The following is a 27,435-nucleotide window of genomic DNA, read 5'->3' as shown; positions in this document are numbered from 1 at the left end:
GAATGAAAACCTGCACCCACACTGGCCCTTTCTGGAAAAGATTGGAGACCCCTGAGTTAAACCCTGTTCTCCAGCACCTGTCAATATGACTGGCAATTGATTATTGTTTGTATCTTATTTAAAAATTTTCACCTACTAATCAACACATGTATAACATATAAAAAGAGGAGAGTCACGGACGAAGTTCGATTTGGTGAGGTTCCAGCCTCGGTCCTTGCACACTGCAGGTCCAGATGACCAATAGGACGGGAGGAGCAGGTTGCAGCCTCGGTAGGTCATCAGAACTTCCTCTGCGTATACTGAGCTCTCCGCGAGCTCACCGTCTGTTACCACACAGCTCACCTGCCATGCTGGCTTCCCAGCCAAGCCGAGGGCACTCTAAGCAGCTGCAGGAGACAAGGGCTTCTACAGAGCTGCGATCCCGACAGCCACCAACAAGATGCCTGTTACTGATGTCTAGGGAATGAATGAGAACATGGTGCATGATATAGCTGTCAGGGGAATGTTCCGGCCGGAGTGCGAGTAACACGTAGGAAGCATTCATTTGAAGCATATAGACTTCAAATTTAACAGCCTCGGAATGGTGTGCTGTTTCACTGGCGTTTAGAGACTTACAGGAAAGAAGAATGAAACGAAGTGTGTATCTTTCGTAAGAACGAAAATACACAGCTTTTAATTAGCAAGGCATTGTCAGGATTCAATCCCTTTTTGAAAAACTAAATAGAAAAACATTTATTTGTCTTAATATACATTACAGCACAGTGAAATTCTTTCTTCGGATGAGCGCAGGGTCAGCGATGATACAGTGCCCCCTGGAGCACAGAGGGTTAAGGACCTTGCACAAGGGCCCAAGAGTAGCAGCTTGGCGATACCAGGGCTTCACGTATACGCGGTCCTTCCGATCAGTAAACCAGCACCTTAACCACTGAGCTACCACTCCCCCAAATGTGGGGGTAATTATAATCTGGGCTCATTAACAACAAAAAGGAGACAAGTGAGGATTTAAAATGACACATTTTTGTGGTGGCGTGTTTGTTATATGTGTGTATCTTAGTGAGAAATGGATAAATGGATAGGAATATCTGGCTGTGTAGACCTTGTGGGGACCTTGGTTACGGTCCCCACAAGGTTGGTTCCTTAGGTTAAGGCTTACTTGGGATTTAGGTGTAACATAGCATTAGTTAGCAACATGGATAATTGTGTGTGTGTGTGTGTGTGTGTGTGTGTGTGTGTGTGTGTGTGTGTGTGTGTGTGTGTGTGTGTGTGTCTGTGTGTGCGTGTGTGTTGGCTGTTAAATCAAGCAGTGTATGAGAATGTTGTTTGCACAATGTGTCTGTCACTGAGAATGTAACGGTGTACATGTAATGAGCACCCAATAGGACCGTGTTCCCGACACAGATAATCAAGCTCAAGCGATTTAGGCCTGAGCTGATTGATTTGTTCTGATATTTCAACATTATGATAGCCTGCTTTACTGGCATTGACATGGTTCTAATGATGAAAAACAACAAAAACTTCTAATGCGGCCTTTGGGAACAACTATATAAAGTCACCACTGTTTTTGGTATTGGATTTTATATTTAATTACATTTCATTTGTATTGAACACTGAGCATGTGCACAAACAGAAAAAAGTATTAAGAGGAACCAGGACACCAGTCAGATGGTACAATTATAAATAAATAAATTCCAAAATCTTATACTAGGAAATTCATTGTAGTTTAAACACGAAGTCTATTTTAGTAAAGATATCAACTTTAAAATGCAGCTTCAGCGCAAAACTATTTGTAGCACTTGCCATCATAGCAAAGCTGTTCTTATCTACAGTCCAAATCCATCTTTATGGATCTATCTTTATCTTCTATATGGAACCAGGTACACCAGGTCCTGAGAACAGCGGATCTTCTTTTAGGATCACTGGTGTCTCTGGCTTCACATCTGCTGCATCTTTGACTGGAATAATGCTCTTCCTAAAGATGTATGTCTTGCATATTTGTCCTGCATATAAATATTAATGGAGGGTGGAAAAGGTGTTTGATTGTTAAAGATTTTACTTGATGTTCATATTCATGTCATCAAATGATAGATTTATAGACTGCAGCTTTACTTAACAGCTCTATGAAACCGAGCACACTAGAGCAGAGAGCCATTTTGTCTAGTGATTTATTGCACTGCACTGTGGGCTGCTCTATATAATTTACTATTAAAGCAGCAAAAATCTCCTTTTTTTTTTATAATGTATTAACAGGTCACACAGATTTCAGTCTTTAAATTTCCCTTTCACTTGAACTAGGAGATCCAAACCTGTTCCACAAATCCAGCTCCCATTCACATGACCATTTAACAGGCCAGGCTTAAACACTCAACACTGGATCAGTTTCATATGAAAGTGAAGGGCTGTTTATTGCGTAATTAACGTGGCTGATGGTGTATACATTTTGGGTGCAAGGCAGGAGAGGATTAGGTCTTTATTAGCATGGCCCCTAACAGGGGCTAAGACTAGGGCTTGTGCAATAAACAAGGTCTTTTTATAGCTAAGTAGCCTTACAAACCCTGAGGGCCAGCAAGATGCTGTGTAGTGCTGATGATCTCTTAAGTTACATTCCTGTATGTGAAGCCATTTAGGACAAAGACATATATAACAACATTAATAGGATTTGTTGCTAAGTCTGTAGATGCACCATTGCATTGTGGACTCCAGTATAACTATGAGGTGTTTTAGAAAGTTTAAAGACTGGCTCTGTTTACAAGAATGGATTTTTTTATTTACATTTAAACACTATCACCTTCAAAATAGCAAATAGCAATGCAGTGTTCCCAATGCTTCTGGCACATCTGAAATGTGTCCTGGAAGTCTTCTTTAATTTCTTTTTCATCTCCCCAATGGTGTCAAAATGGCAACATTTAAGCCGGATCTTCATCTTTGGGAAGAGTGCGGAGTCTGGCTAGTATGGTGGGTGTGGGTGTGGATGTGAGATCATGTTGTTTCTGGCAAGAAAATCACGTGCATGAAGAGCTCGGTGACAGGGTGGGCATGTGGTCAAAATAGCAGACAGTGGAAACGCACGTGGTTAGAGTAGCACCAGTTGTACACAGGACGATGTCTTAAGGCAAACTTGAAAGTCAGTGCTCCCTGTGATTGCGCGTGCAGCCTTGTGCTGCCTTCTGTTAGCGTGCTACAAAACTAGTCTCTAAAATCTTTGATACCATCTCGTGTTAAGGCAAACTTTTCTTTGCTTATGCCTTTGGTGAAAGGACTTTTGCTCTGGTTGGATTTTTTTATAAAGGCTACTAGAGAAGAATCTATTGGTGAATTGCTGAAGATTGTTCATATGACTTATGATACATGTTCTTTTTCTCTGAAGATGTAGGAGAATTACTGTTTCGGAATGGAAGAGTAATCATTCATTCGTCTCGAGGAACCTTTTTCACCTGGTCAGTGGATCTGGATTCCATCCTGGTAAGCCCAGTCCATTTGAGATTCAAAATCCAAAATTGGACATGAAATGACTTGCTTATTATGGTTCACTGCACTGTGATATCTCTGTATTGTCAATGTGCCATTGTGTTTGCTGTTATGTGTGAGTGTTTTTAAAGAATGCCTTATGTTTGCACTGTGTTCTGGATTAGTGGTCATTAGATGTGTTATGTTTACACTGTTAACTGTCATGTGATAGCTGCCATTAGGTGTATCGCTCTGTGTCTGGTTTTTGTTTGTGTACGTGTTTAAGTGTTAGCTTTAGGATCACTCTAAACCAGCTTATTTGCCTACAGTAAAGCTGTTTCTCAATATTCCATGAGGGCTTTATAGTGGCAGTTGATTTTAGAAAATTGTGTTTTGAGAGCAACATTTAATTTTTTTAAGATCAGGATCAAAATTTCAATGATGGACAAGCAGTTGAGGGAGAAACCAGAGATTCATACTGACCTACAACTGAGTGAATAGCCCTGAACATTAAGGTTGTTCTAAAAAAGATTTGACTGCAGAAAATATTTTTGCAAAACAGGATCAGAGCATGCTTCTTCTTTTTTCTCAAAATCGATAGCTTTCTAAGTGCTATATTTTGGAAGGAAAACAGTGCAGGTATGCACAAATAAGCTGTTAGTGGCTGGATTGGATAAGCATTTAACAATCTTTCTATTTAACAGTGTGGGGTCCTGAGTTTGACCACTCACCTCGAGCTTGCTTCGAGTGAAAAACCAATGATACCACAACCATATTTGGCTGTGACTCCAGGAGAAGCTAATTTGACCATCTTAGGATGGGAGGGCACTTAGGGGGGGAGGGGGGGTTCTGTCACTCATAATGATACATACCCAATCAACAGTGTCTGTCAGCATAAGCATGCATGACAGGGCAGATGCTTTCCAGTGCTTTGGTGTGTTAGGCTGACATGTGATGATGTATAAAAGCAGCTAAACAAAGTTTGGAGTTTGGTTTCCTGTAACTGGGAGGAAGTGCATATTAGAGAACCCAGCCTTTCCAAATTTGTGATCATTCGGTCACAAGGATGTTAATAAAGTCAGGTACTAGTGTAGGTGAGGTCACCTCATAGGTGTTCACTATAGGGTTGAGGTCAGAGCTCTATAACTGATCACTCAAGATCTTTCCTTCCAACCCATGTAAAGTATATCTTCATGGAGATGGTTTTGTGTACGAGACATTGTCAAGTAAAGGAAAAAATCATCCAAAGACATCCTGTTCAACTGTCTGTGGTAACAGTTTTGAGGGGAACCACATATGGCTGGAAAAATCAAGTTTTCTAATATGTATATATTGTTGTCTTTGGCAGGTGGGCTTTGGCAATAGTAGATTGTGGAAAGAAAATGAAGGGTAAAGAACACAAGAATTATTATTCACTGCAACAAAAATGGGTTTGGGCTTAACACTGTCACAAGTAACAAAACAGCTGTAATACCATAATCAAACAGTATTAAGGGCATCCTTGCACTTAAGTAAATGGTCACTATATGCCTGTGTACTCAAATAGGCTTACCTGCTGATTTTAAAACACGTTCTGGTCAAAAAATGGATAGAACCAGTTAAAACAAAGCCACATACTTTCTCGTGCATGTTATTCTGTCATACTGGGTAATTAGTACATACTACATGTTCCAGTGAGGATGGAAGACTCTGGCAGTTACTGTAAGTGACTTGCAGTGGCACAACAACGTCAGTGAAATGACAGCAAAAGTTCCATTTTACTTATAATAAGCCTATATATTGCAGAGACTTTTCCTAAGGTATATCCATTTTTTCTGTTTCTTTTATATTCTCGGAATGTAGAATGTACCAGAGTGGATTTGTAGTGTAAGTTGGGGATAACAAAAATTATGTATAAATATGTTATTTTGTATAAATTGATAGTGTTCATAAAACAGAGATGAATTAAGAGGTACACCGATCAGCCATAACATTATGAGTGGTGAAGGGAATACCATGATTATCTCTTCATCACCGCATGGAAGGAACAGCGGTAAACCGGCGACAGGGTCGGGGGCAGCCGAGGCTCATAGATGCACGTGGAGAGCGAAGGCTGGACCGTGTGGTCCGATCCGACAGACGAGCAACTTTATCTCAAATTGCTGAAAAAATTAATGCTGTTAATGCTCGATGGATGAGGACTGTTTTGGCAGCAAAATGGGGACCAACACAATATTAGGCAGGTGGTCACAATGTTATGCCTGATCAGTGTAAACTGGTCAGAATGTTTAGGAAAGAGTGCCAGATATGTTCACAGGGCATCTGATTGGGACTAGCAGCATGCTGGGGAGCCATAAGTCATTATGTAAGAGGTTTATGACTATAATTGTCACAAGCAGTTTTCACGCTCAGTGTCAGATGAGGCCTGTGATGTCTCCTATCATCTAAGCCACAATTGCACCCAGCTTGCTGGTTTATCAAGGATAAAGTTTTCGAGATAATAAGACGGGGACAAATTTATGGATTTGAAATTTGCATTCCAGTTAACATATTTATTTCTGTATACAATTTTGGGACTTGAACCTGAATGATGTAGCTGAGGTTAAGGAACTGTCAGTCTAGAGTTTACACTCTGACACTAGTGAATTTTTTTTTAAGCCTGAACTAATTAGACATCCTTGGTTGTTGCAATATAATTTGTAATACTGAGACCGAGATGATCAGGTAGGGGCAGAGCTACAGCAAATTGCTCTAATCAGGTGTCTTGGTCATTTTTATGGGGAAAACATTTTTTTTTTTCTGGCAAGTCTCTAAAAGTATAAATCCTGGAAACTCATTTGGCCAAACAATCGCTAGTAATAAATTCATCTTTTATAAACAGATTGATTGGAGAATTTAAAGGATAATCGGTAGCATTTCTATTACGATGCTAACAATTACTACATACACAAACATTTTATTATAAAATATTTCAAAGCAAGTTAATTAAGTTAATGTTGGTTTATGAGTAACTATATTTTTTTGCAATGTTTGTCTATAAATATGAGACAATTGATTGTCCAACAGTTCTTATTGCTACACCATGCTGGCTCATTTTGCAACACGGATTTGGTTCCTATTTACTATTTAAATAAGTAGAAGGTGAATATTCATGTTCAGTAGACCCCCCATGTTCTTTCAGGGGGAAATAGTTATGTATTAAATAAATGCAGTCTATTGCAGTCTTGTCTCGAGGTGCACAAGAGGTGCACTTTCCTCAGAAAAGGTTCCAGCAAGGTCACTATTCAAAAACAATTTACCAGGAGCTTGTTTGGGCTTTTAGATTCCACTGATAGACTGTAGTGGAATTGTGAGGAAAATAAGTCCCACTGTAGATTATCATTCCTGTCAGTTGCTGAGTGAGGTCACGAGGACGGGGCTTCGTCCTACCCGAAAAAAAAAAAAAAACACGCTTGCGCCCCTAAAGCACTTTCTCCCAATAGTCTCTCTCCTCGCTGCAAGCTAGAATACTTTCAAAGTTATTTAGGCTTTGTAGGGATTCTGTCGAGTTCATGCCATGCCCGATTCCGGTGCCGTGTTCATGTGCTGATCCAACTTGAAAGGCAATGGGATGACCTAAAGTGTGCTGGAGCTGATGTAATGAACAGCAAAAGCAGAACGAGTAGAGAACAAGAATCCAGTAAACAGGCTGCTGTAATAAAATCCACACCAAGTATAATTTGCATAATTCGCCTAATTCGTCCCCTCATCTGTTGGTGGCGTTTTTGGTGTGTTTTCAATATAATGGATGGCATAATTAAAATCCATTTGCACTAGAACTGGAACAGATGCTAAATTCTTTAATCGAGGGTTCCCTCAGACGAGAAAAGATAGTAACTTTCGTGCTGCCCACATGAGCAGCCTTTTCTTTTGGATCCATTATGCAAATAAAATGATCAATTAATTTCATTCGAAAGCGATTATAAGCGGCTGTGCTGGCTAGTGTGGTGACGTGAACAGCTGTTAGTCTGGGAACCAGGGCCAGGACTGTCCTTATACAGCACTGAATTAGTTAATTTATCTTAGCTAGCATTTTGTTGGATATAGAACAGCACTATCCTATTTGGGGATTTTTTCTCACACATACACACTTACAAACAAACATGCTGTTAGCCAGTAGCAATTTCTAGCAAGGTACAGTAGGGCTAACATAAACGAATCCAGCAACCAGCTAGCTTGTTTACGCTAAGCAGGGTTTCTTTGAAAAAAAAATGTAAATTCATTGCAATTGTTTGTTCTTTTTAGTTCTCTAAAGGACTTTAAAGTCAAAAATTACATAAATTACGAAATTCTCAAAAGAAGTTTATCTGTCGGAATTATTACTTTGCTGTTTATTATCCAACAACATTTTTCCCCAACACCAAATGACAATGTACATTGCTAATAACCTCAGAATTCTGTCTGTAAACCAGTTATATTATACTTTTATGTAAGAGTACAGAGTTAGTTTTGTCAACAGAAACTCAGAGACAAAAAAAAGCTTGAAGGATTAGAGCATAAATCTAAAAAGTATAACAAAAATTCAATCTTGGGGCAGAGAAGCTACTTTTTTCATCCATTATTTGATCCATTATTCTCTCTCTCTCTCTCTCTCTCTCTCTCTCTCTCTCTCTCTCTCTCTCTCTCTCTCTCTCTCTCTCTCTCTCTCTCTCTCTCTCTCTCTGATTCTGACACACACCCATCATTTACCTTGGAGTGGGCCACATTCAGAGAGGCTTTTATGTAAGTAGAGGTCTCCACCCTGTGTACCGAGGTGATGTATTACTCTTTATCATGAAGAACAGTAGAGTCGGGCAAATCCCCCTCTTTCTCTCGGTCTGAAAAACGCTGTGTAAACACCCACCCACTTGTAAAACAAAGCATTGTTGAAAAGATCAAAGATAGGATTTGCACTTCAATATGCACCGTAAGAGGTGCATTAATGCCCCAGTGCGTTTGTGGCTCACCGTCTTTCCTTTTTTTTTTTTTTTTTTTTTTTTTTTTTATTATCAGGAAAAAAATGTTTTCCAAATGCTGGCTGAAAGCTTTCTCTGCCTCGCGCTGATGAAAAGACATGCATGGTGCTGCTGCTATTCTCATTGTATTAGCTTGTGTCAAGGCTGCCCAAAGATATGTGCGTCACAAGTGTGCCTGTCTGTTTGTGAAGCATGGCTGCAAATAGCCCCCGCAGTCATGATGTAAAGAGAAAAAAGTACTTTCGCTTGCTGAATGCTTGTCCTGTGTAGAGAGAATCGCAAATAAATAAACATACGTTTAACGATGTACTAATTCTAGTATACTGTATATTACAGTTTATGGCCGAACTACATGGTTTACTGGTTTTAGCTTTAGTGGTGTTACTCTTTTTTTCTCTCCCAAAAACAAGCCTGTCAACTGTTATCAGCAGCTGAAGTCTCAACAAAGACTATGGCATCTGTTGCACCAAATCCATTCTCTCATTTACTTGCGTTTAAAAAGTGCTATGTGGAAAACCAGGTGTGCTGTAATACGACATGCATTGTGGTACGTTTGATGAAAATAAGTTTGCTCTCGATCACTTTCTGGAAAATTAGCTAAATTTAACTATCTAATGTTTTAGCTATACCTAATTTGTCAGGTTCAGAAATAAAAATCTCGTTCTGGGAAATCTGGGAATTAAGTTAGAAAATAGTCAATTATGTTATGCAATTCTAATTACTCCAATCATTTAAATGTTTTATTTTTTTATAACGACACCCTTTGTCAATAGTTTCTTTCTTTTCGGTTGATTTATAATAATGCACCTTTTCTAAAAAGCTATTGCCAGAATGTATACAGAAACTTCTACACCATTTCTATGAGATTATAAAAGTATAAAATGTGTTGAATAGTTGCTACGTGTTTGATGAGAAATTTATTTAGAAGAAGTCTCTGATGTTAGCACTGTGTAACCTATTATGCTCTCTAATTATCTTTAATAATGATAAATAAATGAGGGGCTGATAAGGAAATGACTGCTTTATAGTTGCCTTGATGGCATCAGTGATAACAGGACCACCAGGATTCACACAATATTAAATGGAAATATAAACAAATGGGAAAACATTACGATGTCATTCTTCAATTAAAAAGACATTGACATTATACCAGAGGTGGCAAAAGTACACACATCCTTTACTTAAGTAGAAGTACAGATACTCATGTTTTAAAATACTCGGGTAAAAGTTGAAGTACTGATTATACTTTTTTACTCAAGTGAAAGTAAAGAAGTTCTGACATGTACTTAAGTAAAAAGTAGTTATTACTGCTACTTGTTTTAGCTGTTAACTGGACCTCACATCATATAAGATAGATAGATAGATAGATAGATAGATAGATAGATAGATAGATAGATAGATAGACAGACAGACAGACAGACAGACAGACAGACAGACAGACAGACAGACAGACAGACAGACAGACAGACAGACAGACAGACAGACAGATAGATAGATAGATAGATAGATAGATAGATAGATAGATAGATAGATGTGATAGATAGATGTGATAGCCTAGTGGGTTAATGTCAGGGTCCCCACGAGGATGAGTTTGAGAGTTTGATTGCTGGTTGCTGTGTTGGTAAATAAAACTTCTGGACCTCATCCACTCTGAAAACATTTTAATTCTGTGTTGGATTAATTTCTTGATTTCTTGGTCTTTAATGAAAGATAACTCCACCAAAAAAAGGCACTTCTGTGGTAGCTCAGTGGGTTAAGGCTTGTGCCTGAACATGGTCCTTAATATAGTCCACGCTGGTAAAAAGGTTTTAAAGCCAGTCCTACATGCCTTCTTTCTTACTGCGCTGGATGAAACAAAGTATGAACCCTCCAAAAAGCACACATGCTTTTCAGCAGCGGTCGCTCAGTGGTTTAAGGCTTGTGCCTCATCTAAACATGCTTCCCAACCTGATCTCTTCCATGGTTCAGTGGGTTAAGGCTGGTACCTCGCTGATGGTGAGGAGCAGGGTTTGAATCCTGCTTTCTGCCTGCTAGTTGCGATGTAGGTTATGTTCATGCTTCCTAAATCTTTCTTTAGCTTTATATTCTTGTGTTGATGGTTTAAAGGTAGATAGACCTGCTCTAAACAATCTTCCCAGCCTGTCTTCCCTGATGGTTCAGTGGGTTAAATCAGGTTTCTTTCTTTTGGTGGGGTTCAGGGTTCGAATCCTGCTTTCTGCCTGTCAGTCACGATCAGGATTCACTTCCTACATCTTTCTTTAGCGATATATTTTTATTTATTTTTTTATTTTTTTGTTTTTAATGGGTTGAAAAGGTCCCCTGGTGGTCTAGTGGTTAAGATGCAGCGCTCCCACCGCTGCGACCCGGGTTCGATTCCCGGTCAAGGAACCATCCCCAGCCACTCTTAGTGCCGGTCCCAAGCCCGGATAAATTGGGGAGGGTTGCGTTAGGAAGGGCATCCAGCGTAAAACATGTGCCAAATCAAACGTGCGGAGGATCCGCTGTGGCGACCCCTAACGGGAGAAGCCGAAAAGAAAAGTCACGATCAGGATTTACTTCCTACATTTTTCTTTAGTGATATATTTTTGTTTTTAATGGGTTGAAAAGAAAGATAGACCTGCACTAAATAAGCTTCCTAGCCTGTCCTCGCCAATGGTTCAATGGGTTAAGGTTGGTATCTTGCTGGTGGTGAGGATCAGGGTTCGAATCCTGCTTTCTTCCTGTTATTTACAATGTGGGTTCAACTTGTGCTACTTACATCTGTTTTCGCTTCCTACATCTTTCTTTACCGTTAAATTCTTGTGTTGATGGTTTGAAAAGAATGATAGACCTGCTCTAATCAAACGTCCCATCCTGTTTTTTTCTGATGGCTTAGTGGGTTAAGGCTGGTACTTTGCTAATGTTGGTGGTCAGGGTTCAAACCTGGCTTTCTGTCTGCTAGTCATGAGGTAGGTTAAATTCCTGATTCCTACATCTTCATATTCTTGTTTTGATGGGTCAAAAAGAAAGATAGACCTGCTCTAAACAAGCTTCCTTCCTGATGGTTCAGTGGGTTAATGCTGGTGCCTTGCTAATGGTGTGAATCAGGGTTCGAATCCTGCTTTGTCCCTGCTAGTTACGTTATGGGTTTGCTTCCTATGTCTGTCTTTATCATTATAGTCTTGTGTTGATGGTTTGAAAGAAAAGATAGACCTGCTCTAAACAATCGTCGCAGCCGGTCCTTCCCGATGGTTCAGTGGGTTAAGACTGGTATTTTGCTGTTGGTGGGGTTCAGGGTTCGAATCCTGCTTTCTGTGTTTCTGTTTGGTCTGAATTTTTTCTTTGAAGCATGAAACGAAGGATAAACCCCCAAAAAAAAGAAGATGTGTTGTGGGACTTGATGGCTTTGTGGTAAAAGCCTTACCTCTGAGCTCAGAGGTTGCTGGTTCGAATCTGGCTTGTCCCCACACTGGGTAAGCTGTGTGGAAAGTAGTGTCTAGTGAGCAATGGGGTAGTTGACTGTAAACAAAGGCTGTGAAGACCTGCTGCTTCACAGCCTCAGAAAAAGTGAGGGTGATAGGTTTTTGGCAGAATTTTTCCCTATAGATGCAAAACTAAGTCGATACTTTTTTGGACATTTTTGCTTCATAACCCCCTGTTTTCAGCCTCTCAGACGCCAGGGGGGGCAGATGCCCGGATATTGCCCCCCTGCTTCAGGATACGCCCTCCGAAACCACATCCAACCTTCCACGCAGCCATTTCTGACACCTTCCTTACTACGGCCACCGGAACCTTCCGCACTCGTAACTTTGAACCCTGCCCGGGGTTTGAACCGGCAACCTCTCAACCCAGAGGTAAAGCTCTTCCAATTGAGCCACAGGATCTCCTACAAGAAGCTGATTTTTGGGACCTTTTTTGGTTTTTTTATAAAACTTTTTAAACAATTTAAAGGAAAGCTAAGAAGTAGGAATCGAACCAGGTGAGTCAGATAGCAGGAACCACTTCCCTGACCATTACACCAACACAGGAGAGGCAAACAAACCTTTGCTTATTGGACTCTTGGCTTTTCTATAGTTAGAAGACCAGTGTTTTGTCTTAGATCATGATGGTAGAGGGTCAAAACTTCTCCTTCCTGTACATTCTCTCAGTAACTCAAAGGAGAATCTTTGTCTCTCTATTTTCTCTATCTAATTGTCTCTGTGTCTCTTTTAGTAAATGTCTCTGTCTCACTGTATATGTCTCTCTCTTGCTGTCTCTCTATTTGTTTCTCACTCTTTCTAAAGCTGTGTCTGTGTCTCTTTGTCTTTGTCTCTGTCTTTCCTGCTTATTTACATGTCTAACAAAGTTTTGAGTGTTAAAGTAATGCCATTAGTGATCTATGATGAAAGACTTCCCTGGTTTGATTCTTACCTCTAGTTTCATATTGAACATTATAAGAAGTTTTTAAAAACAGAACAATAAAAGGTCATTAAAATTGGTTGCTGGTAAATCATGGTATATCAGTTGTGCAGGTGTTGGAGATGTGGTTCTTGTACCTGAGTCACTTCTCATAGACTTCGAGTAACTGAGAGAATGAACAGGAAGGAGAAGTTTTGACCCTCTTTCATCATGATCTAAGAGAAAACACTGGTCTCCTAACTATAGAAAAACCAAGAGTCTAATAAGCAAAGCCTTGTTTGCCACCCATCTGGTAGTGTAGTGGTTAGTAATGCGGCCTCTACTATCTGACTCAGCTGGTTCAATTCGTACCCCTTAGCTCTCCTTTAAATTGTTTAAAAAGTTTTATAAAAGAACCAAAAAAGGTCCTAAAAATCAGGTTCTTGCAGGAGATCCTGTGGCTCAATTGGTAAGAGCTTTACCTCTGGGTTGAGAGGTTGCCGGTTCAAACCCCTGCCAGGGCTCAACGTTAACAGCGTGGAAGGTTCCGGTGACCGTAGTGAGGAAGGTGTCAGAAATAGCTGCGTGGAAGGTTGGATGTGGATGGTTTCAGAGGGCATATCCTGAACCAGGGGGGCAATATCCAGGCATCTGCCCCCCTGGCAACTAAGAAGCTGAAAACAGGGGGTTATGAAGCCAAAAAAAAAAAGTATAAACTTTAGGCTCCTGGCGGAAATTTATTAAATACATTTCTTTTCCCCTTCTCTCTTAAATGCAAAACTTTTACCCTCACTTTTTTCTGAGGCTGTAACCCAGCAGGTCATCACAGCCTTTGCTCACAGTCACCCACTCCCTTGCTCACCACACACTAATTTCCACACAACTTACTCAGTGTGGGGACAAGCCAGATTCAAACCAGCAACCTCTGAGCTTAGAGGTAAGGCTTTTATCACAAAGCCATCAAGTCCCACAACTCACTGTCTTTTTTTGGGGGGTTTATCCTTCGTTTCATGCTTCAAAGCAAGAAATTCAGACCAGAATGAAACACAGAAAGCAGGATTCAAACCCTGAACCCCACCAACAGCAAAATACCAGTCTTAACCCACTGAACCATCGGGAAGGACCAGCTGCGACGATTGTTTAGAGCAGGTCTATCTTTTCTTTCAAACCATCAACACAAGAATATAACGCTAAAGACAGACTTGGGAAGCAAACCCATAACGTGACTAGCAGGGACAAAGCAGGATTTGAACCCTGATTCACGCCATTAGCGAGACACCAGCATTAACCCACTGAACCATCAGGAAGGACAAGCTGGGAAGCTTGTTTAGAGCAGGTCTATCTTTCTTTTCAACCCATTAAAAACAAAAATATATCACTAAAGAAAAATGTAGGAAGTAAATCCTGATCGTGACTGGCAGACAGAAAGCAGGATTCGAACCCTGAACCCCACCAAAAGCACGACACCTGATTTAACCCACTGGACCATCAGAGAAGACAGACCAGGAAGATTGTTTAGAGCAGGTCTATCTACCTTTAAACCATCAACACAAGAATATAAAGCGAAAGAAAGATTTAGGAAGCAGAACCATAACCGACATCGCAACTAGCAGGATTCAAACCCTGATCCTTACTATCAGCGAGGAACCAGCCTTAATCCGATGAACCATGGAAGAGATCAGACTGGAAAGCATGTTTAGATGAGGCACAAGCCTTAAACCACTGAGCGACCACTGCTGAAAAGCATGTGTGCTTTTTTGGAGGGTTCATACTTTGTTTCATCCAGCGCAGTAAGAAAGAAGGCATGTAGGACTGGCTTTAAAACCTTATCACCAGCGTGGACTATATTAAGGACCATGTTCCGGCACAAGCCTTAACCCACTGAGCTACCACAGAAGTGCTTGTTTTGGTGGAGTTATCTTTCATTAAAGACCAGGAAATCAAGAAATTAATCCAACACAGAATTAAAATGTTTTCAGAGGGGACAAGGTCCAGAAGTTTTATTTACCAACACAGCAACCAGCTCAACCAGGAATCAAACTCTCAAACTCTCTTATATGATGTGAGGTCCAGTTAACAGCTAAAACAGGTAGCAGTAATAACTACTTTTTACTTAAGTACATGTCAGAGCCAAAACATCTTTACTTTCACTTGAGTAAATTAGTATAATCAGTACTTCAACTTTTACTCAAGTATTTTAAAACATGAGGATCTGTACTTCTACTTAAGTAAAGGATGTGTGTACTTTTGCCACCTCTGTATATATATATATATATATATATATATATATATATATATATATATATATATATATTAATACAAAACTAATTAAAAATGTTGTTACCTAATGAATGTATCCAGGCTGAAGATCCACATATAGAACACAACCAGAGAAAAGATGATGATGATCAGGAATGTGTCTGTTCTCAGGCATGTTTACATCACTGACTCCCTCTGTCTCATCCACATTAACCCCAAACTTCTTACTGCCTTCTGTGGTGAGTGAGAGTCAGGACTTTATACACCAGCAATGCCAGGAACGTGCAATGACAGGAAATCGGTTGTTCAGCTGAAATCGGCACGCAGTGAAAAATAAAATAAAAATTTCACCAAATCAATGGACTAAAACTAAAGTAACGAGTCTGTTTTAAAAATGTAAGAAGTAAAAAGTACAGATATTTGTGTAAAAATGTAATGAGTAAAAGTAAAAAGTTGTCTGAAAATAAATAGTGGAGTAAAGTACTGATACCAAAAAAATCTACTCAAGTACAGTAACGAAGTATTTGTACTCCGTTACTTCCCACCTCTGCATTATACTGTATATGATCTAAAAGCAGGAATGCCCTTTAGGAGATGTTATTAAAAAAATAATTAAGTTTCGTAGTAGTGAAGGTCTTTCACCTTGCATCCGGAGACACACACTCTAAAAAGCTATGTATATAGTTTGCAAACCTGTTGATCGTATATTACATGCACAATTTTAGTTATAACCTTTAGTGAGACTTTTTTGAAAAGCATTGGCGAGGCAGATCCGGTATCAATTCATACTGATCCGGTATAAATTTCTGATTGTTTTTTAATTTGATTTAGCACATGTTTTACGCTGGATGCCCTTCCTAACGCACCCCTTCCCATTTATCCAGGCTTGGGACTGGCACTAAGAGTGCACTGGCTCGTGCAACCCTAATGCCTGGGTTGATTTTCTTCAGAAGACTGTGCATTCCATTCCCGGTCGTTTGAGAAAACTGGTTGATGCCACCGATGCCTACATTGAAATGTAAAGATTTGTTTTAATTTTCAATTCAATTCAATTCAATTCAATTCATTTTTATTTGTATAGCGCTTTTAACAATGAACATTGTCTCAAAGCAGCTTTACACAGATAATGCGGTGATTAAAAATGAATATGTTCTTTATGAGTAAGTTTGTCCCTGATGAGCAAGCCGGTGGCGACTGGCGACTGTGGCAAGGAAAAACTCCCCGAGATGGCATAAGGAAGAAACCTTGAGAGGAACCAGACTCAAGAGGGAACCCATCCTCATCTGGGTTACACCGAATGTCCATTTGTGGCAGGTATACAATGTTGCGGGGTGCAGTGATAATGATCAAAAGCGAAGTGTATTTCTGAGTCAGTGTAGGAGACTGTTGACATCAACTACAGTCCAATCCATCCTCAAAGCTCCCGTTCTTACTCCGGAATTTCATGGAACCACCCAAGGCGTTGATGACAAACCTTCCCCAGCTGCACAGAGTGGCCTCCAGTCAAAGAGAACACTATCCAGAGGCAGGCCTGGATGAAGTGGGAAGATCCAGGGGGGGAAGAGGGGCAGGAACAGTGGTCACTGGAGCCTCAGGAGCATGTTTAACTCGACCGAGAGAGAGAGAGAGAGAGAGAGAGAGAGAGAGAGAGAGAGAGAGAGAGAGCGAGAGAGCGAGAGAGAGAGAAGAGGGTGACAGGAAGAGAAGGATATGGATTATTAAGTGTACCTATTGTTGCATGAGAGTTAAAGTCACTGTGCAGTTTGGACTCCGGCAAGACTCGCTATGGCAGCATAACTAAAAGGGAGAACCAGAAGGCAACACAGACATGAGGGATCTCTGGGATAAGAGACGGCCCACCACACCACCATCAACAAACCTGAGTGAACACGTGAATGTGAGGGGACGACAGCGTACAAATATTCCAGTTCACCAAACACTCTATATCAATGTTCCCTCCAGATCTGAGCCTTTACCTGAGAAAAAATCTACTGATTAAAGGCTTGACTGAATAAATATGTTTTCAACCTCGACTTGAACACTGAGACTGTGTCTGAGTCCCGAACACTGATAGGAAGGCTGTTCCATAACTGCGGGGCTTTATAAGAGAAAGATCTGCCCCCTGCTGTAATCTTCATTATTGGAGGAACCAACAGATAGCCAGCACCTTTTGATCTAAGTAGGCGTGGAGGATCATACTGGTACAGAAGTTCACTCAGATACGGTGGTGCGAGACCATTAAGTGCTTTATATGTCAGTAGTAGTATATTATAATCAATGCGAGATTTGATTGGGAGCCAGTGTAGACTGATTAATACAGGGGTGATGTGGTCATATTTCCTAGATCTAGTGAGGACTCTTGCTGCTGCATTCTGAACTAACTGAAGCTTATTTATGCACTTATTTGCACACCCAGACAGTAAAGCGTTACAGTAGTCTAATCTAGAAGTAACAAAAGCATGAACTAGTTTTTCTGCATCCTGTAACGACATCATATTTCCAATTTTATCACATCATATTTCTGCATGTGGTCCTAGTAAAAGTACTTCCGTCTTATCTGAGTTTAGCAGAAGAAAGTTATCGAGCATCCACTGTCTAATGTCCTTTACACATTTTTCAACATTGTTAAGCTGATCTCTCTCATCTGGCTTTGCTGAAATATACAGCTGTGTATCATCAGCATAGCAATGGAATCTAATACCATGTTTATGAATAATTTCTCCAAGAGGCAGCATATATAAAGAGAAAAGCAGAGGGCCTAAGACAGATCCTTGAGGAACACCAAACTTTACCTCAGAGAGTGTGGAGAACTTACCATTAACATCAACAAACTGATAGCGATCAGTCAAATAAGACCTGAGCCAAGAGAGAGCCGTTCCCTTTATTCCACAACGTTCTCAAGTCTAGCAAGTAGTATAGTGTGATCAATGGTGTCAAAAGCTGCACTAAGGTCGAGCAAAACAAGTAAGGAGACAAAACCCTGATCAGAGGCCAATAACAGGTCATTTACCACCTTAACTAGCGCCGTCTCTGTGCTATGATGAGGCCGAAATCCTGACTGATACATTTCAAAAATATTATTCATAAGTAGGTGTGAGCATAACTGCTGTGCTACAACCTTTTCCAAAATTTTGGCTATGAAGGGGAGATTTGATATTGGTCTGTAGTTGGACAGCTGACATGGGTCAAGGTCAGGTTTCTTAATTAGGGGGTGGATAACTGCCAGTTTGAAGGATTTTGGTACAAAACCAGTGCTAATGGAAGAGTTTATTATTTTTAAAACAGGTTCAATTACCTCTGGAATGATCTGTTTAAAGAAACTTGTAGGCAAGGGATCGAAAATGCAGGTTGATGATTTTGATGAGGAAATTAATGAAATTAAGTCATTCTCGTGAATAGGAGTAAAACTTTGTAATTGATTGTCTGTTATAATTACACTGCTGTCTACAGGGTTACTTGTAAAATAATTTGGATTTATATTAACGTCTGGATTTTTTGCCTGATGTTTTCAATTTTATTATTAAAAAAGTTCATTTTGCTACCGTGCTGAATAAAATCTAGGATTATGCTTGTTATTTTCTATGAGGGTGGAGAAATATGCTGATCTAGCAGCACTAAGAGATTTTCTATAAATTAGGAGGCTCCCCTTCCATGCTATTTGAAATACTGTTAATTTTGTTTGACGCCATTTACGTTCTAATTTTCGAGTGGTCTGTTTTAAGGTGCGTGTATGATCATTATACCACTGTGCTAATTTTTTCTCCCTGATCATTTTGGTCTTAAGGGGAGCTACATCATCTAGGGTATAACGTAATGTTGATTCTAGGTGTTCAGTGGCCCAGTCGAGCTCTGCAGGGTCAGACGGAGATCTATCTAATATCGTAATTTTTGGAAGATTGTTAATAAAACGCGCTGCTGTAGCTGACGTGAAAGTACGCTTAACACGATAACGTGGTGAAAATTTTCCTATGCGATAAAGTTAATGTACAATTTGTTTCAATAAATTTGTATTAAAAAGATATCGACTTTATTACCAATTTTTAATGCTTAGTTACTTTTCACCCACCATGTATATGTGTATATGTTTCATACTGTATGGAAAAGTATATTGGAATGTCTAATAAAAGCTTTTAGATTTTATACTGGGTTTTTTTTTTTAGGTTATGATGATGTCCCCGTTTGTATCGTCTGATGAAGCAGAAGACAAATCTCCACCCTATGAACAAAGAAAGGAATATCATAAATGTGAATATAGATTTCCGCATTAGAAATTAGTCTCTCCTTAATAACCCGCCAGTGGCGAATATGGCAAGGAAAAAACCCCTGAGTTTCACCCATCCTTATCTGGGTGACACCAAATGTCCTTTTGTTATAGCTCCATCATTGTTGACAGTTCAATGATGGACAATTAAAGACAAAATTGTTCATGGCAACTGCAACCTGAAACCATTGCAACTAACTGTATATATTAATTATATTCCAAGTCCATCTTCATGGTTCTTGTACCCCTTCACAGTAACCTCATGGATCCTTAGGCTGCTTATTCGGGACCATCCTCAGCTGCAGTTCCAATTGAAGAAAATTGCATGGAGTAAAGAATCAGGTATGTCCAGAAAGAAGAAGAGGACAATGCTACCAATGACCGCATAACTAACAGGGAAAGTCGAGTTCTTGAATCTGAAAGATATCATTATACTGATTAAAAAATGAGCAGCCCAAAGCAAATTTGTTTCCCTGGGCATCACTCACAGCTGAGCCAAATCCCACATTGTGAATGGTTTTTAATTTGTGGAATAACAGCTTGGTGGGAGTCTGTCTGTGGACACAGAGCCACTCCAACACAAAGCACACAAACATAAGCCTGTCCCGATGAGAGCGTGAACATGTGCGATGTCGAGGCATTTGTGGAGACAGTTGTTGGGCATTTGTGAGGGAGTGGTTGTGGTCATTATTTCCACACAAGGCTGGCCATTGACCTGCTGCTCTACACTTTCACAAAGGGCTCATAGTGTTGTTCGGTCTTGAAATTCAAAAGTGTTATGCCAGCACTGTCAGCGTAGATAATCTGATTATCTCCAGTAAAGTGCTGTATGAATGAACTTAACATATGATAAGTGCTCGGGTAACAGCGTGTGAAGTTGTGAAAGTGCTGTTTTGTGTGTGTATATGTGTGGCCCTATTTAAAAATGGCTGTGAGAGATCAAGAGACAGAGAGGATTGTCACCTCAGAAAAGAATAATGATCTAAATGATTTGAAGTGTTCAAATACACCAAAATAATGCCTCTCTACTCAGCATATAAAAGGTTGTGTTTAATTAAGGGCAACAGAAGCTAGTCATGTGGGTAGATTGATGATTAGACTTTCGTTGCTAACAGTCAGCTAGCATTAGGGTTGCCAAACATTCCGTATAATACGGAATCGTCCCGTATTTAAGACATAAAAGCAGCGTTCTGTATCAAACCCATATGGAACGCTGTTTTTCCCGTATAACCTACATGTAGAGAAGTGTATATAGGCTAAAAGTCAGTTAATGTCTGTGCAAGGTAGCGCTAAGTACAGGTACTGAATTAAAGGGTAAACTTATATATGTACAAGAGATGTGTGTGTCTGTTTGTGCATGTCTACTCATGTGCACTCATGACAGAGAGCTCTCTGTCATTGGGTGTTGCTACGTTCCCTGGATGCTATCTATGCCCCACTTGTGAAAAAAGAAAGAAGAAAGAATAAACATCTACAGAAATATAACTCAGAACAGGAGACGCAGAACCCATGGCTTGGAGAAGTCCAGGGAAATATGTACATGGCAATTTTTTTATTATGTAGGAGAGATTCTTCTGTAAGCCATGCCGGTGTTTGCGACGTCAATCAACACGCGTCCACGGAGACCCATCGACAGAACGACCGACAGCTAAGAACACAGGGTGCAATTTTTACATTTTCTTCATGTCACCTGCCACAACACATTTCCAGAGGCTGATATGGTAGGCTACTGTTTTAAAAGCCAGAATTTATTACAAGATGTATTTTTTTTTATATATGTACATACAAAATAATCAATTTTATTACATTTGCATTCAAAATGTCAAGTAAATGCGTTCTGATTTGATTTTGCTTTTAATTAAAAATATAAATATTAAAATAAAATTAAAATATGTAATTATTGCTTAGTCAGGTGATGTGTTTACACATACAGGCAGTTGCTCTGTCTTGTATAATAGAACTGTGATGTAGATCCTCATCTCTGCTTTTTTACTTTTAGATTTTTTTTAATTATGGATATTCTTCATAATGGAAAACAAGTGGACTGACTCAAGGAACAGATGCTCTGTTGAACTCATGATAGTGAACTGCTTATGAACAATAACACAATGTTATGAATTTCACAAAACTGTACTTAATGACAAACAAATCCTTGCTGTTGTAGGAAGTGAAAAGACATAAAAAAGTTCTATGGGATCTGAGAAGCAAAGAAAGAAAAAGTAAAAAATATATATATATTTTACACTTTAATCTGTAAAAGCTGCAGTTTTGTCTTAATTGTTCATAAATTTTGTGAAAAAAAAACATTCACATTTTTATATTTACTGTAACATTTCCACATACATGTCTACATTTAATCAGTTTACACATTACATGAGTTACAGTTGTTAAAAAATTAAAGGACTTCCAAATAAAAATGACATTTAAAAAAAACTTTTCTCTTTGTTAAAGCCACAATTTTATGGCGGTACAATTTGCTCATACATGTGGTTTATCTGTAAGGGTTGTGACATTTTAATATGACATTAAAAATTAAAAAGAGTCATTTTTAGCATTTAATTCAAGTTAATAACAATCTTTTTATTCACAAAATTAATTGCAAAAACACTTGAAATGAAATGCGCTAGGTAGAACAGTGCAAATATTTTGAGTGTCCCTTCTTATGTCCCTTATTTTCCTATTTAAAAAAATGACGTTTGTTCCTAATGCTAGCATTGGGGGATCCTTTGATGAAGTTGGCAACCCTAGCTAGCATGGTGCAACCACAGGAAGCAGCTAAAGTAAAAGGAGTATCGATGCTAATGCTAGTTAACATTTTTCTAGCAAGCAGTTTGTAATTTTTTTTCTCACTGTTTCCAAGTTTTACACTTCATTTGTTTTGCTAAATTTGTATTTTTTACATTTGTAATTTTTAAATGGTTGTAAAATGCACAACACAACCTGTGTTTGTTAACTAGCCATTTTATGGCATTACATTGTCAATATTTAATATTTGTAGAACAAATGGCTTGAAAACAGTATTATAGCCTGTCATTACAGTACCTGTGTCACCTTTTACTCAAACTGGGCACAAGTGGTGTCATACCATCAAAATCCTAGCTATACTTTAGGCCTGTCAGATTTTAAAGAAAAACTGACATGAAGAACACACCATCCTGGAATTTAAGCAGCCTAAATGGACCTATGTGGTATTATTATAAATTTTGTACACTATTGTCAGGATTAGGCCTAGAACCACAAAACTACATCTGCTGCCAGTCCCTGCACATCACATGACCCAGTCACATGTCACTAATCACTCACACTTGTCCTTTGTTTAGCATGTGGATCTAGCCTCACCCTTTATAAAGCTCAATATTTCCCATGATAGCTGTAGTTTTTCCTGCATCTTGTGTTGATCCTAATTTGCATCTGCGCCGCCTCTTTTAACACGGCAGCATGGCAGTAACATTAAACAATAATTTGGCTAAAATTCTGGACTCCTGCTCAGAAAGTGATGAGTTCAAATACCAGCATCGCTAAAGGTACTGACACACCAAACCGACACCAAATAACTAGCTCTGAGGACTTTGGCATCAACTGCATTGGGATTTTTTAAAAAAAGGTTAGAAGGTAGAACAAACCACACAGACTACAGCCGATGGCCAAATATCGTCTACGTTCTGATTTGCGTAATATAACATAACTCATACAAGCAAGTGACAGTAGTGAGTATTTGCCATTTAAACGGGGAAACCGGATGAGCTAAAACTGTCAATATATATATTAAGCAAGCAGTGTTTACACCTGCCACAATCATTACTAACAGATCCGTGTAGCTTCAATCATGTCTGCTAAGTTACAAATGGCAGTAGCATTGTCAGTCCAAGTCGATGTTTTGATTCCACAAAGCCATTGTATTATTAAAATAATGCTTTGGTCAAATGAGGTCATTGTTTGCTTTCCTCACTTCTCTAAGCTCAATATACAAACAGAGTTCTATTTGTCGACAAAAAGCTTCGCCGCCAATTCCACTTGCAAAAATGGCCGAAAAACAGCTAGAGCCGTCTGAATAGAGCCAACAGTGCGGAACACACTGAAAAACCGAAGCCAGTCGACGCTAAACAACCCCTTCTCCCGACATCGCCGGACAACCAATCCTGTGTGTCCCGGGTTTAAGATGCCAGCACCAAGCTGCTGAGCAAAGGCTCAGTCAACTACTCAGTTGTTATTGAATAATTGTAATGTGCTCTGGATAATAGTATCTGCCCAATGCCATAAATGTATCTAAAATATAAACTTAGATTGGCATCAAAATGGTAGTCCTCTCAATTTCAGAAACATGTCCCACACACATACTTTCTACCTGTCCCACATTTTGTCTATCTGCATCTGCTTGCCCTATTATGGTATAAAAAGTATGAAGCAAGGAACCAGATCTGTAAGATGCTTGGCAAAAGCATTTTAGATTACTGTCCACTAGCTCTTCAGCTGACTCCCAGTCACCATGATAACACTATGAGGATTCTCATCAACCATTATACAGAAAGCTTTCTGAAAGTAAATGGCCTAGCCCAGGAGGTTCGCTGCGAGTGGGCGTTAATATTCTGCTCTTGTTATTTACCAAACACTCTCTACGCAGCGTAGGTTTGGGCCTGTAACTGAGTACAATTTCCCGTGAGAACTGACTGTACAACTGTTTTTCAAATATTTCAACCAGTTATTAAATAGAATGCAAATAATCTGGCTGACATTTAGATCAGAATTAGCTAAACTACAATCCCAAATAAGATCCAGTTTTATTTTAAATGGATATGAAAACATTCTGCTGAATAAACAGAGCATTTGTCCTGAATGGATATAAAAACGATGAATAGGAGATGCAGAATTCATTAGTTTTTTTTCCTCAGAATGCTACAAATACAGATTCCGGTAGTTACTCTACATTACCCCGACTTCGGTTAGCACCATTTTGACTTATTCAGAAAAATCACATTTCCTTGTACCTATGTGACATTTAAAAGCTGAGTTTCCAGATGCCAAAAGCTTGCCAGCATCACCTCTTTCATAGTTTATTCAAATGCAGTAAAGCTTCAAACTTGAGGTGATCTAAGCTGCATCTTTGTCTGTTTTATATCAGTTGTTCATGTTTACAGCAACTTGTATCCTCATGCTCTGTGTTTCTCTGCTGTGTTTTTTAAGCACTGGCAACCTTCAGGGGCTCGGTTTCCAAAGCAGCCAAAACCAAAACACCTCAGCAGAACTGCAGTCATCGTGTTCAATCAGGAGTTCCACTCAGTCTCTATGAGTTACGTGCCAGTAAAAGACCTGAAACATGATCCACCACACACACACCTTCCAGCTCCATGGCAAGCATTTGAGGTCTCTCAACAAAGCACAGTATATGACACTGATGGATTAGGTGTCGTCACAGGAGTTGCTTGAGGCGTGTATGAGCTGGATTTTAGCAGAAGGGGGATGAGTGAGGAAATGTGGATAGGGTTTCCTAACCTATCCTGGACTGGCATGTCTGGCCGAATCAGGTGCACAATCTCAGAAGGTCAGAGCTGATGGCACTGTGGAAAGAAGCACCAACGGTGCAGCATGGCAGCTGTGTTGGAATAAACAAGGCAGCGACCAGAGCCTCAATATCCTATCCCCTATCCCCCAATACCCCCCTCTATGGGCTCTGGGAACACATGTTAACCTAGGCATATGAAATAGCAGTTCAAATATGACCAGCTGGCATGACCGATTTAAACCTAGGATCACACGTGCATCACATATAAGGGCAACCATGTCCAGGAGCACCAAACCAGACACCAACTTGATACTCGGCAGCACCCTCAGCATGAGGTGCTTGATTATTAGAAACAATTTTAAACCTCTTATTTTTTCGATTGTTATATTCCTGAAAAGGAAGCCTGAAGCAACTGACTTATAACACAACGGTCCAATTACTTTTAATGTAGGAAAATGCATTAACATGTATCAGTCTACATATTATGCCTTATTACAGCTAACCAAACAAACACGACGAAGGGGTCTGTGCTAATGTGTTTATTGTCAAACATAAGCACAAGGTACTACTGCAACCTGAGAAGTCGAGTCATGCGTCACTAGGATAAAAATAACGCTTTTCCATTTCTGTGTCTGACGGCGTAAGGGAATAAACAGCTGCGTGAAGAAAATGCTCAGGTTACAAACAGCGGATATGGATTTGTAAAGGCAAAATTTGCTAAGCCGTTTGAATCTGGGGCGCTTGTCCGTCATTAGGAAGCAGGCTCGGGACAAATTAGATCCGACTCATTAGTCTGGGCCAGTGAAAGCAGCAGGTCTGCTGAGATAAGAGCAGCACAGCTCGGCTCCAGCAGAAACTGCTCTTAAAAATAAATATTCGTCGAGCCATTTGACTAAGTGTGAAGCATTAAAACGAAGGTTACGCTGACATTTGGAACAAATGTCAAAATACTAGTTTGTTTGGCGTATACAAAACCAGCACGGGGTTTTTTTTTTTCTCATCTTTCTTTTCCCCATGATTTATTTGAGGTAAAGCTGCTGAGTAAAGCCTGTCATTCATATAGAGTTCTGACAGATTATTTTTTTTGCCCATTCTGATTCTGGAGCGTAGCCAATAGCTTTGCTGAATCCATTGTGTTATAATACACGCCACTGAATCAGCAGGTAGCGAGTGCTGAATAGCAGAATCAGGGCGCTACAATCTGCATACATCATGCAAGTAAGGGAAAAAAGCCTTTACAAAATACTTTGAGTTCTTTCAGACTTCAGTGCAGCAACCTGAATAATCAAGCGTTTTATATACACTATATAGTCGCCTACATTTTTCCAGCCATATGTAGTTCTTGCCCAAATTGTTACCACAAAGTTGGAGGAGGCACACAATGATACAGGACGTCGTTAGATTAGCATGAAATTTTCAATTAAAAATGAAGACCCAAATAGATCCAGCACAGCAATGCTCTTGTGCACAAATCCAGCTCCAAGAGGATATGACTTTAAAATCAAGTGGAATATCTTGCCAGATGAGTGGAGGTTATACCACAAAATAACTCTTAATGTGTCCACAAACTTTTGTCCGTGGCAATGCTCCTGTGCACAAAGCAAACTCCATGAAGGTAAGGTTTACGGAAGAGCTTAAGTGGCCTGCTGTAGAGCTCTGATCTCAAATGTAGAATGGAGGTTATTATAACAGCAAATGGGATGTTTGGACTGAATGAAGCTAAAATGGGCATCAATATAAAGTTGAACAAATGCGTAGGTAGAGAAATACCACTACTTTTTTTTTTTTTTTACTTATATAAGCTCTGTCTGGGTGACACTTGTTGCTGAACTTAATCAGTTGAGACAGGAAGAGTCTCAACTGTCTCAATGTCACGCTGTGCATAAAGCCGTCCTGCTGATGTGAGATCAGTGGGGAAGTCTCAGGCTTGCATTTTTTTCACGTTTCACAGCAGTTGTGGGGGTTAGTAAACATCAATAGCTGGATGATATTGCGAGGCTTCACCATGGGGCACAAATGACAGGCTTCAGCAACACCTCAATGAGCTCCATCTGGATAAAGATGTTGACCGGGGAAAGCACGACTTCAGAGGGGGGTCTACCCAGCTTGCTGCGTGCGCAAAATGTACCTTCAACTCGAGTTTCGAAAATTAAATCTAAATTTGACAAAACAACATGCTCTCATGCTGGGGATTCTCTCACAGAGAAACGCTAAAAAGTTCTCCAGGGTACTGTGAACTTGCACATAAAAACTTCTGCTGAAAGAATAAAGACTGTGGTGCTTGTACTTTACATCCTCAGCACTGTTGTTTTACTTAAATGTGAATGGGATCCCTTTTGAGTTTCTCAAGGTTCCTGACCTCTGGCTTTCTCTTCAGAATTTTTTGTTTTTCAGGTTTGTGATAGACATCTATCAAAACACACAAGACACTAACACTTATTTTGTAGTATATTTTGAGTATTTTGAGGGTTAGGGGCCTCGAGGCTTGAGCGACCACTCAGTCGCCAATCAGTGGTGGTGCTGGAATTGGAACTTGCAACCTTTCATTTAGAAGTCCAACATCTTAACCACTGAGCTACCACTCCCCTCTTCACAAAAAGTATTGGAAAACCTGACTTTTTCAGCCATATGTGATTCTTCCT

The 27,435-nt window shown here is 39.7% G+C and overlaps 1 protein-coding gene across 1 annotated transcript; it reads left to right on the top strand.

Annotated features, from left to right (window-relative positions):
- The first annotated feature begins 11,067 nt into the window (after positions 1–11,067).
- On the top strand, positions 11,068–27,137 carry LOC310734668 (uncharacterized protein). The gene is made up of 3 exons (XM_083557024.1): positions 11,068–11,365; positions 12,070–12,250; positions 24,475–27,137. Exons 1-3 carry the CDS (start codon positions 11,361–11,363, stop codon positions 24,715–24,717), a joined length of 429 nt encoding a protein of 142 aa, XP_083413150.1. The 5' UTR covers positions 11,068–11,360; the 3' UTR covers positions 24,718–27,137.
- The last annotated feature ends 298 nt before the right edge of the window (positions 27,138–27,435 follow it).

The sequence above is a fragment of the Silurus aristotelis genome (assembly GCF_946808225.1).
Source record: "Silurus aristotelis genome assembly, chromosome: 12".
In the NCBI taxonomy this organism is placed as follows: Eukaryota; Metazoa; Chordata; class Actinopteri; order Siluriformes; family Siluridae; genus Silurus; species Silurus aristotelis.
The sequence above is the reverse complement of the archived record's forward strand: the minus strand, read 5'-3'. Positions and strand labels throughout refer to the sequence as shown.

Coding starts and splice junctions, on each gene's coding strand:
- LOC310734668 (XM_083557024.1), top strand. Junction 12,251..24,474: donor GGCAACCTCTCAACCCAGAG/GTAAAGCTCTTC, acceptor GTGTTTTTTAAG/CACTGGCAACCTTCAGGGGC.